The 13010-nt window shown below is 38.1% G+C and overlaps 1 protein-coding gene across 3 annotated transcripts in view; it reads right to left on the bottom strand.

Moving 5' to 3' along the window:
• Positions 1 to 457: 457 nt before the first annotated feature.
• Positions 458 to 13010, bottom strand: part of nutf2 (nuclear transport factor 2) — a 36711-nt gene continuing 24158 nt past the window's right edge. For all 3 annotated transcript variants that reach the window (XM_052028013.1, XM_052028014.1, XM_052028015.1), the window contains one exon: positions 458 to 4543. In XM_052028013.1, coding sequence (XP_051883973.1) covers positions 4430 to 4543 — 114 coding nt within the window. In that variant the 3' untranslated portion in view covers positions 458 to 4429. The remainder of the gene's footprint in view (positions 4544 to 13010) is intronic.

Raw genomic sequence — 13010 nt, 5'->3', positions numbered from 1 at the left:
CATTGGGCACTGCCAGGCACTGTGATATATGGCTTGCCAGCAAGTTTTAAGAAGTTGTTTAAACAGTGAGCAGGGACCATTTCAGAAATTTAATCATGGTGCATCACAAATGTATTTTTGAGAGCACAAGACAAATCACATTACAATTCAAAGATTTTTAGTTGCCTGATGAATATTCCAAAAACCTCCATCTCAAAATTAAAACCATTAAAAGCTATTCTATGATTAAAACCTTGGTTATGGAATACTTTCATTATTTCCACATTTCAATTTATCCAAATGGGGCAAATAACCTTTTCCAAGACCAAGTGTGGATTATTTTAATATTTTCTTTAAAGCATAATGACTAAATGAGATATCTTCAAATACTGTGAACGTGCCTAAACAAACTGTAAATTACCTGCTACAATGCACTTGTTCCTTCTGGCTAATACAATAACATTAAGTACAATAGAAAGCTGTTTGATAAAGTTTATTGTAGGAATAAAATAATGGTATTACACCGCAAAGAAATGAACGTGTATCAGTTATTACCAAAAGCAGAGATTTCTTTCCTAAAATAGATCAAAAATCAGTTTCTGCATACACAAGTCCAATCAAGCATCACAGCTTCAGCAGCTTTAGGTGGCCCAAGATTTTGTTATATCTGGGACTGAAAGACCTTCAAGGTCTTGCATTTTTGTTGACATGGATGACCTATAAAAAGTCACACAACTAAGGAATAATGTCTCAATGGGGATCTAGAAGATTTAAAAATCAAGAATAGTATTTTCAAACAGCAAAATCTCTAAGGCAAACATAACATACCCTTAGTATGGCACAAAATAACAAATAAATATTGAACATACGTCCTTTGACACAAATTCACAGTACAGTAGTGTAAGCTGCACAATGGTGCTTTACACAGTTGCCAAGAATTCTGAAGGCAGCTTTGAGTTACATCCATGTGAAAGGCAATGTCAACTAATTATCCAAGTATCCATTCTTTCATATGTCTGCTTTTAATGTACCTATTACGATATTTCATACTTCTACTTTTTTCAGCAACTATAAAACATTCTAAGATACACTTTCAATGTATATAAATGTTATGATTGATAGTTTGCATTTTGTTAAACTTTATTCTATAGGTTATAATTACATAAATGCATCTTCAATTCATCATTCTGATTGGCAACTGGTTGGATCACATTTCAGTCAGTCATTTCATGCTTGCACATTGATTTCCAGCTGTTTTGCGCATAACTGCAACAGCATTTCCAAAAATTCAAGTAATCAGAAGTTACTTGTTCCATCATGATGGAGCACTCATCTTAATGTACAAATAGTACTTCAAATTCATAGGCCATATTCCAAATACTGATAATAGAAGCACTGAGGGTTGAGTCACCCGCAATCTTGTAATTGAGGCCTGCAGTAACACTCCAAAGTTTTTAAGTGAGACACTCGAATGTCAGCCTCAATTGTTGAAAAATTCTCAGCCAAATTGGAATGCACAATGTCAATGTCACATTGCAACAAGGAATTGGTCCTGCTTATTTCAACAATAATGTGAATGAACTTTCCATCAGCCTATCATGGAGTCATTTGAGTTCTGATCATAATGAAACAATGATCTTCATACCCTCTGGATTGAAGTAGACTGTGTGAACGTGGAAAAGATAATGCACAGAAAGCCAAGCAGATCCTTCCTTTTCATCACTGAGAATAAACGTCCTACAAACTAAATAAACGTCCTACAAACTAAAGAACTGTTCATAAAGACTGTTCTGAGTCAATTGCTAGAAATACTAGAAGACCAAATTATTTTAAGTGGTGATGCAGTGGTATTGCTTTATAACAGAATTTATATCCATAAAATATTCTTGCTAGTGTGAATATTTAAAAATAAAAGCAATGCCATGTTACATGTACAATGTGAAGTTCAACCACAAAAGAAGGTCTTGCATCAAAAATGTAAAAAGACACAAATATGCAAAACAAATTTCTCCTTTGGTAAATTAGTAACAATTATACAACTGCAACTGCCTTACAACAATAGGCAGCTTTTAAAATACTGCTTGGTGAAGTTCTGAGTTTGCTGCCCTCCAAACTCCCCTCAGCATGGGAACTTTATTATGCACATTCGTTCAAGGTAGAACTGAACTGGTTCAATTTAAAGCAAGGCAGAGAGACAAGTTTAAATTGCAACAGCCATAATACTTGATTGGAATAAAACATGTAGAAGATATCAAATTGGAATTAACTGACTTTATTTTGTTATATTTTAGAAGCTTTACATGCAATTAGAAAAAAGGGATGCTAAAGAATAATTTGTCCGGAAAATTTGATACCTTGAGAATTCTAGGTTCCGAATTACATTTGGGATAGTCTCTATATAATATTTCATTATGTAACACATCAAACCAAAATTAGGAAATCCTAACTTATAGCACATTTACTCTACATACATATTTGGATACTCTAACAGCATTTTCCAATCTATATTGTCTAGTTTCAAACAGATGCCTGCAAGTTCAGAAATCACCCCAAGTTTCACTGCTTACTGCTACAAACAAGAGGCTTCATACTTTGCAATACAACCGTCAGTATCACCATCAAATTGCACAAAGATTGAAGCTGTGAAAATTGTGCATGTTTACTATTTCTTCATTACTGGCAAGACTCAAAATTTAACTCTCCGATCACTTCTCAGCATTTAGCTACTAAAATTGCGCATTGCATCAAGTTTTGGAATAACCATACTGAAAAGGAATGGTGTTCACTTAACATCAGGGAATTAATTGTTGAAGTTGAAAGAAAAAGAAAATTGAGTCCGACACGAACCAGCATTCCCAAGACGAATAAATTCTCAGAGAAACCCCATTTTAACATCAATGAGAATTTTTTTTCCAAGTTGGTGAGATTACATATTTATGCAAGTAGCCTGACATTGATGAAGTTGAAATGCTTGTAATCCATGAGGACTGTATTTGCCTGGATTGCAATAACCCTCAACGCCCGTGTGGCCACTTTGGTGAGACACCTGTGGTAATCGTGGAACTGTATACCCAACATGCATCACTATGCCAAAAGTGAATCCGAAACCTAGTTTATGCAGATTAAACACATTAGGAGGAAAATCAGCATTCTTAATAAAAATGGCTGCACCAGCAAACATAATTCTTGAAGATAAATGTTAATTTTTAATTTTGTTCACAAATGCTTAGTGCATTTCCGTATCTCCAGTACCAACAGATATTGGCCTTCATGAATGGATCGATTCCATTTTCTTTTTACATTGTGATAAGTTTGCCCCAATCATCAATTTCAAAAAGGAAATGGATGATGCAGTAGCCTAATAGATACAGCACTATTTTTCCAGCTCTGTGGTCAGGAGGTTAAGTGTTAGGGTAGCATGGCATTTAAATTCATAACTGCGATGCATTCAGATGAAAAGCTGACATTCTCTATCCACTTCTAGCTCAACTGTCAAATAATCATAATGCAACAAACAGTTTACATGACGCAGCTCTTCAAACTGAAGGAAGTCACACCATTAGGATGAATGGAGAAAGGATCATTAAAATATAACCCCATGAGTGTCCACTGCAAGTCCAGTTAATGCTCCAAGCATTGGCTTGCTTTACTGAAACCAAAATTTGAAAAGTTAAGCAATGTGAATTTCAAGTTTAACTATAAACATTAGATAAAATTATAGATTGAAATCAATTTAAAGTTTACACATCATGCTGAATCTTGTGCGTTGCAGTTTTAAAATGTAATCTAAAACTTTTCTTATGACCTCAATTTGTCAAGGCAGCAGCTGAAACAAAGTTCAATCATGATAAAGAGTTTGAATAACAATGGTCACATTACTTTGTATTATAGCTTCCTCTTTTTAGACATGTGGCCTAAACCTTTACACCAGCACAAGTAATACCTAAAAATTTATTTTCTGATTGAATTAAATGGTCAAATACATTTTTTTTTAAAAAGAATGACAAACATTTTAAACCTGCCAGGAACCAAATGAAACCATTTCCAACTTAAGAAAAGTACATGGTTTATTGTATCACAAGTTAACAAAAGGTACGAACAAATCAAAAGGTTGGATAAGAAGTTGCTGTTACTTATTTTGATTCTTTGGATTGCTATAGCAACTTACCAGTACATAGGAAAGAAAAAAAATGAAGTGTGGTATGACTTATCTTCTAAGGCATGCTGGTACAACACACACTGGGGTACTGTCTTGTCCATGTTAGCTAAACCAACATCTTTCCAAACATCATGCACAAATAATTTAATTCAAACAAACTGTGATTAGAGACTACTCAGGTTGCAGATTTTACTGTTGTGTACACATTTGTGCATGATATTTAGAATCCAGTTATTGCAATAAATAGCAGACTAGAAGAGTGGATATAAGGACGTGCAGAAAGCAGAACTCTCAGCCAAAGTTATGCAGTGATAGCCTGAAGACATCGTTGGTGCAGACCCAAGCGTCATCAACGTTTTTCAGTAGAAATATCTGGTGGAATCCCATGACAGGATCATCATCAACCTAGAAGGGAACAAAACAAATTTAGATTCTGAAAATGAAAGCATTTTCTTTTGTTTTTTTTTCTGCATACAGAAAACATGGACAGCTGAAATGGTTAACGATAAAACCCCATATCTGCTTTAAAGTTCCTGGAAACTACCAGAAAACTTCAGAACATAGTTACCACCAATTCTAGGTGTTGATGCAAGGAAACAAAAAGTCTACTATTTATCTACGGGCCAAGCAATCTCTTAGTTACTATTCTCAAAGCTGGCACAAATGGGTTACTTGAGGAGGGGCTACTGACAGGACCAACTGGAAAAATCTGTTCTAAGCTCAACTCTTGCTTCAGCTGCACAGCATGAAAAAGCATGGTCGCTATGATTACAAAACCACAGCCCTCCACAATTGGCAGGCACCAGAAATATTATAGTGCTGTGGAAGATTAAAGCTCCATATAAACCTCGAACATTCCTGTCACCCACTACAGTTAAAACATGGAGATTTTGTAGCCAGAGAGTCTATTTTATCAGTGTTTAGTTTTAATTATTAATTTCATATTATTTAATTCTATATTATGGAATCCGCATGCAGCAGGGGACATCAAAATTGATATTAGGTCAAAGGGTTGCAGAATAGTTCTTTGACAAGAACGTAAATTTGCTCAACAGCTATTACCAGGACTGTAATCAAAGTTGGAGTTTATTAATAATTAGACTCATAAATACAAACAATTAAATCATTATTTTGGACGTGTGTTGAGGAAGCCTCAACATATTGTCTCCCAGTACTCAAAATGTCAGGCCAATGTTCAGTCAGCTTTTGATATATTGAAGCATCAACCCAGCAAAAGATCTCAGCATGAAAGCACTTAAATCAACCTTTCTTGCAGCTGGCTTTTACTACATGGCACTTAACCAAATGATTAGAACCGAGAATCACCAAAATACATTCAGACAGTACAAGCTTCTGTTCTTTTCAGTGTTGCTTACACTCCAATGGAGATTCCCTAGTTAACTGGCCGAGAGATACAATAGTGAACTGAAATGCAACTCACCTTACAGGGACATGACTTTCAAAAACAATATTGACAATATTAGAAATTATTCTTAGAATGCCAAAAGGGTATAATTTAAAAATATGGTGTCAATTTTCAAAACACATGAAAGTTATAGAAACTGTTGTTATGTTGCTGAAATCCAAGATTACACTAAAAATTACACATTTACAGATATATGATATAATCAGTACTGTATCCTCTAGTAGACCCCGAAATCTGTAGTGATGCTCTGTTAATGCTCTATGTCTTGTTCCAACTCATAACTGAATAAAATATTTTGTATATGTTCAGTTTCCAAAAATGCATTACAGCAAATGAATGATTCATGTATTCATTGCTGCAAACACAGCAGCCATTTTGCACACAGAATAATGCAATAAGGCAAGTGACCAGATGCAATGTTGGTTTAGGATCAATGTTGGCCAGAACAATGGGAAAAAACTGTACTGGCCAAAAACCTCAGAGCCATAATCTCTTGTGGTTCATGAGAACAGACAACCTCAATATCTCAGCAATGCTATTGAAGTGTATCACCAAAACAATAAAGAGAGAATTAAAGGCAGCAACCACATGACAAACACACTAAACTTAAAATAACCTGGTGGTGGCTGCTCTACATTTGATGTACAGTGGCATGCAAAAGTTTGGGCACCCCTGGTCAAAATTTCTGTTACTGTGAATAGCTGAGTAAAAGATGACCTGATTTCCAAAAGGCATAAAGTTAAAGATGACACATTTCTTTAATACTTAAAGCAAGATTACTTTTTTTATTTTCATCTTTTACAGTTTCAAAATAACAAAAAAAAGGAAAAGGGCCCGAAGCAAAAGTTTGGGCACCCTGCATGGTCAGTACTTTAGTAACACCTCCTTTGGCAAGTATCACAGCTTGTAAAACACTTTCTGTAGCCAGCTAAGAGTCTTTCAATTCTTGTTTGGGGGATTTTCGCCCATTCTTCCTTGCAAAAGGCTTCTAGTTCTGTGAGATTTTTGGGCCGTCTTGAATGCACTGCTCTTGAGGTCTATCCACAGATTTTCCATGATATTTAGGTCGGGGAACTGAGAGGGCCATGGCAAAACCTTCAGCTTGTGCCTCTTGAGGTAGTCCATTGTGGATTTTGAGGTCCGTTTAGGATCGTTATCCTGTTGTAGAAGCCATCCTCTTATCATCTTCAGCTTTTTTTTTTACAGACGGTGTGGTGTTTGCTTCTAGAATTTGCTGTATTTAATTGAATTCATTCTTCCCTCTACCAGTGAAATGTTCCCCGTGCCACTGGCTGCAACACAAGCCCAAAGCATGATCGATCCACCCCCATGCTTACCAGTTGGAGAGGTGTTCTTTTCATGAAATTCTGCACCCTTTTTTCTCCAAACATACCTTTGCTCATTGTGGTCAAAAAGTTCTATTTTAACTTCATCAGTCCACAGGACTTGTTTCCAAAATGCATCAGGCTCGTTTAGATGTTACTTTGCAAACTTCTGACACTGAATTTTGTGGTGAGGACACAGGAAAGGTTTTCTTCTGATGACTCTTCCATGAAGGTCATATTTGTGCAGGTGTCGCTGCACAGTAGAACAGTGCACCACCACTCCAGAGTCTGCTAAATCTTCCGAGGGTCTTTTGCAGTCAACCGGGGGTTTCGATTTGCCTTTCTAGCACTCCTACGAGCAGTTCTCTCGGAAAGTTTTCTTGGTCTTCCAGACCTCAACTTGACCTGTTAACTGCCATTTCTTAATTACATTATGAACTGAGGAAATGGCTAACTGAAAATGCTTTGCTACCTTCTTATAGCCTTCTCCTGCTTTGTGGACATCATTTATTTTAATTTTCAGAGTGCTAGGCAGCTGATTAGAGGAGCCCATGGTTGCTGATTGTTGGGACAAGGTTTGAGGAGTCAGGGTATTTATAAAGCTTTGAAATTTGCATCACCTGGCCTTTCCTAACGATGACTGTGAACAAGCCATAGCCCTAACAAGCTAATGAAGGTCTGAGACCTTGGTAAAAGTTATCTGAGAGGTCAAATCTCCTGGGGTGCTCGAACTTTTGCATGGTGCTCCTTTCCTTTTTTCACTCTAAAATTGTACAAAACAAAAATAATACACTGATCTTGCTTAAAGTGTTGAAAAGAATGTTTCATCTTTAACTTTATGACTTTTGGAGATCAGTTCACCTTCTACTCACTTAACTAGTCACAGTAACAGAAATTTTGACCGGGGTGCCCTAACTTTTGCATGCCACTGTATAATTTGAAGCCATAACAAAGCATTTAGATTCCAGAGGCAGTGCAAAAGACAAAGATAATCACTAGTATTTTCCAAACAGGATGAGCTGTCAGCAGCTTGTCCTACCTTATTTTATTGGTGTATGATGGGACATTTTTTTTTAATTCATCTGGACATACAGATCGCTGGCAAGGCAAGCATTTATCATCTGTTCCTAACTGTCTTTCTGATGAGACATGACTCCCAAAAAGCTGTTGGGTCAAGGGTTCCAGTTACAATGAAGTTTCAGTGACACATTTCTGAGTGAAGACAGTGTGCAACTTGGCTGGGAACCTGCGGATGGCAATGTTCCCATGCGCCTGCTGCTCTTGTCCTTCTAGATAGTGGAGGTTGCTGGCTTGGAGATGCTGACAGGGGCAGGCAAGTAATTGCAGTGCATTTTGCAGATCGTATACATTGCAGTCACGATAAAACAGCAGTGGAGGGAAAAAAAAGTGTTCAGGATGATGGAAGGGATGCCAGTTAAGTGGCGAGAATTCCATCACACTCCTAACTTGGAGTCAGGACTTGAGACTGCTAAACTTTGGGGGTGAAGATCTTCAGCCACAATGATTGTGACCATCTTCAAGAAAGGAGACAAGTCCGACTGATAACTACCGAGGGGTACCCCTGCTGTCTGTGACGTGGAAAGTCATTGCCAGGGTCCTTTGCAACCATCTCCTCCCAGTGGCCTAAAAATTGCTTCCTGAATTGTAATGTGGTACTTTTCCATCCATCTAGGAAGCATAGTGGATATGATTCTCACCACACACAACTCTAAGAAAAATGCAGGGAGCAGTACTCTACATGGTCTTTTTCCAACTTCAGAGCCTTTGACTTCATCAATTGGAAGAGACTGTGTGATGCCCTCCTAAAGTTCAGGTGCCCACAGGAATCAGTCTCCATTTTACATTTGCTCCATGATGACATATAAGCCATCATGGAGCAATGAGACTGCAACAGAGCCAATCCCAGTGAAGACTGGCTGTGTCACTGCCCCAAATCTTTACACAACCTTTCCTGCTGCAATGTTGTATCTCAGGTTCAAAATGTTTCCTGTAGGAATGGAGCTAAATAAGAAACTGTTGAACCTACAGTAACTACAGTCCAGAACAAGATGACCAGAACCTCAGTAGTCAAGTTGCAGTACACAGATGATACCCGTGTTTGCGCACACTTGGAGGTCAAGCTCCAGAGTATTGTCAACTGGATACCAAATCATCCACAAGACACAAGGTCTTTCATAACCATGCTCCTAGTGCACTACATTGCCCTCTGATAAAAAGGTTCACGATGGCACCCTGAAAAATACAAACCAACTCTATGAAGGCAGAAATCAATAATAAAATTCATCATTGCCTTCAATGCACCAGCACAGCCTTTAGTCAATTCAGAAGGTTATTTGAAGATCAAGACCTCTGAGATGGCACAGGACATACATGGTCTCACATTAATCTATCTCCTCTTACGTTTGAGACCTAACTACCTCTCACAAACACTCAAAGCACTGGAAAGATACCAAAGCATCTGCAAAATCCTCCAAAATCACTAGAAAAATAAGCAAATCAATGTGTCATCCCCCAGTACTAAAGCCCTAGTTACACTCAGTCAGCTACATTGGGAAGGCCATGTTATTTGCATGCCCACCTGACTCCTGAAACAGACCTTTTATTCAGAGCTCCATCAGGAGAAACGATAACTAGATGGAGAGAGCAAAAAAAATCTCAGATGTGCTCAATGACTTCTTGAAGAAATGCAACATTGCCACCAACTCCTCAGAATCTCTGGCCCATGATCAGTCTAAATGGAAGAACATTTAGGATATTATTGAGAATCAAGATGTATACCACCTCACAAACTATTCACCCATCTGCCTACCCCAAAAAGCACATCCTGGAAGAGTCAGCAGTCTATATTAGCCTCAGACACCTCAGAACCCACAAAACCAGAGTAGAAGCAAGTCATCTTCAATCCAGTGGCACAGTTCAAGGAGCCTTGCATAAGAATACCCAGTCCCTGGCCTGCTCTCGTGGTCACAGTATTGATGTGGCTGCTCTAGTCGAGTTTCTAATCCATGATAACCCTCAGAATGGTATGGAAATCAACAATGGTATTGCAAGGGTTGGTGGTTAGATTCTTTATTGTTGAAAATGGTCATTGCCTGTGTGGCACAAATGTTGGCTACATCTTTCTATATGTAGGTATTGGCTGCTTCATTTGCAGAGGAGCTGCAAATAGAAATTATCCAATCAGCAAACATCTTCACTTCTGACATGGAAGGAAGGTTGTAGATGAAGCAGCCATCGACTGTTCAGCCTACAACACTGCCCAGAAGAACTCCTGCAATGTTCTGGAACCACAATGATTGACCACCACAACCACCTTCCTTTCTCTGAGGAGTGACTCCATCAATGGAGTGCATTCTCCTGCTGACTTGAGTTTCACAAGGTTCTCTGATGCTACACTTAGTCAAAGGCTGCCTTGATGTCAAGGGCAGTCACTCTCACCTCATCTCTGGAATTCAGCTTGGATTAAGACCGTGATGGGGTCCGAACCCAAGTGATTCGGGTGAAACCTAAAGTGGTTATTGGTACACAAGTGCCACTTAATAATCCTAATGGCAACAGCCTCCAAGTCTTTGCTGATAATCAAGGGGAGACTGTTGGTTATTGGTCAAATTGAACTTGCCCTGCATTTGTGAACAGGACATGCTGGGCAATTTATCGCTACCATCAGGAAGATGCCAGTGTTTAAACCATACTGGGACAGCCAGGCAAGAGATTCACCATATTCTGGAGTGCCAGGATTTGTCTGGTCCCATAACTCTTGCTGTATCCAGTACTCTCAGTCATTTCCTTATGTCACACAAAGCAAATGAAACTAGTGAAGACTGCTTTCTGTGATGGTGGGGATCTTGGGTAAAGGCCGTTTACTAAAATGTGGCAGGTGTGCAGAGCACTGATCCAATTTGCTACTTCATGCAGTTTAGAATACATCTGGTCCTGTGCTATAAGCTTTAGCTTGGCTTCTCATTTTTAGACAAACCTAGAGCTGCTCCCAGCACACCCTTCTGCACTCTTCAATATAGTGCAGCTTACCATGTGCCATGCCATTTTTCTCTGACTGGAAGCACTGTAGTTATTAGATCTATTAATATCCATAAACTAAACCCAACTTAAGATGTGCTTACATTTATTGTACACTAACAAAATGGACAAACTCTGAAGTTCCTTTCTGCATTAATATGTAATCTGTCTCATATATGACACTTTTGCAAATACCTTTGAAATACTGTCTCGTCATATCAGATGGCATTTTCTATAAGCGTCATTTTATTTTACAACAAAATATGCAGTTTTAAAAGTTTCTGTTCCTTAAAAGCTGGACCAAATATTAATTTTGCAATTAGTGATCATGTACCTACTGCTCCTGCTTAACCCCCTTTAAGTTATATTAACCTGCTAATTTAAATCTAGTGTTTTTACCAAAATGTCTAAAATCTAACACACTTCACCCCTGCCTTGGTTAAATTCTTAAACCCAGTAAACACACCCGCTTACATTTTACCCCTTCCTCATCAGTACAATTGTCTACCTTGGATCAGCAATCCATTGGTTCAGACTAAAAGTGGACTGTAAACACAAGCAGAAATATAATCAATCAGCAATACTTGAATTTAATCATCCCAAATTCTTCTCTCCTCAATTGAAAATAAATAGTACTAAACGTGGTTGTATATCGTTAAGATGGCTTAAAGCACATCTCATGAACTACATTTAAAGACTACCACTAAATGTAAACAAATGCAACAATATTCCAAAAGCAAGAAAGAAATATTACCAGCTAGCAGTTCTTTGAATTACCAATTTAAAGATCAATATCTTCCTGACTGTGGTAGAATTACCTGCTCCTGAAGAGGAATAGCATATTTCTAGCCACTTTAACTATAAGGCAGGAACACAAAATAGCTCATAATATTAAGTGATACAACTTCTTAGCATTGTAATGAAGTATTAGCTAAGAATCATGCTCAAACTGAGACTTGTATTGGCAAATTTTGACACTTACTGGCCATACCCATCAATTAAGTGAACCTGACATCCAATCTCCATATTGCTGCAATTTCCACAGACCAGATGCGCACATATAGAGTATCTGAACTTTGAGGAAAATATACCCTCAATCTGGTGACCCTGAAGTGCAAGGACCAACAATTTTACTGAAACACCAACTCAACTAAACTTACCAATGTTTCATTCATTCTTCTAAAAGAAATTGATTTTATTAGTACAAACATCCCACATATTTTTAATACTTTCATCAATTCAGGTGGAAGTCAGATTTTTGAAATAAAAACAGTAAAGAGAGACAAAGCCTGTGGGGAAAGAGAAACAGGTTTAACATTTCAGATCAATGATCCTTCATCAGAAGTGAGACAACAAGTGTGTCCTAAGTTGCAAGAAAGATAAGATTGGAGGGAACCAAGAGAATGTCTTGCAATAAAGGTGAAGACCAAGATTGTCCAGGTGACAATCGCTTTCAGAGCCATAATGTTAAGAAGAGCTGATTTGCAGGAGGTAAATGAGGGCAATTGGAAAGAAACACAACAACTTTCTAGAATTGCAAGGTACAGAACAGGGCAGTTAATGGAATTTGAAATAAAAGAATGCTGGAAGTATTCAGCAGATCAGGCAGCATCTGCAGAATGTGTTAAACAGAGTTGATATTACAGGACCTTAGAAATGGCCAAACAGAAACAGAAAACAGACATCATGAGCAACAAATACAATACATTGGACTGGAAGAAATGCAAGTGACCTCGCCCCTCTCTTCCCACACTGAAGGAGCAGGTTGCCCTCTTCCTCACCTTTGACACCACCAGCCTCCACAATCAACAGATCATCCTCTAATTTCCACTACCTTCACCCAAGACAGATCTTCTCTTCCTCTTTCAGCATTCTGAAAGGATACAAGGTCACCTACTTCGAACATTAACTCAGTTTTCTCTCTTCACATATGCCTCTTGATCGAATGAGCATTTCCAGGATTTTCTTTTATTTCATATTTTTAAGTAACTGTTTTGTTCTGCATCTCACAATACCACAATATTTTTTTCTGTAACCGTCCTCGTTCGCGTCCCTTTAGTTACACTCCTCCAGATGGATCAGC

This window comes from Pristis pectinata, chromosome 13 (assembly GCF_009764475.1).
Source record: "Pristis pectinata isolate sPriPec2 chromosome 13, sPriPec2.1.pri, whole genome shotgun sequence".
In the NCBI taxonomy this organism is placed as follows: domain Eukaryota; kingdom Metazoa; phylum Chordata; class Chondrichthyes; order Rhinopristiformes; family Pristidae; genus Pristis; species Pristis pectinata.
This window is presented reverse-complemented; position numbering and strand designations above follow the sequence as displayed.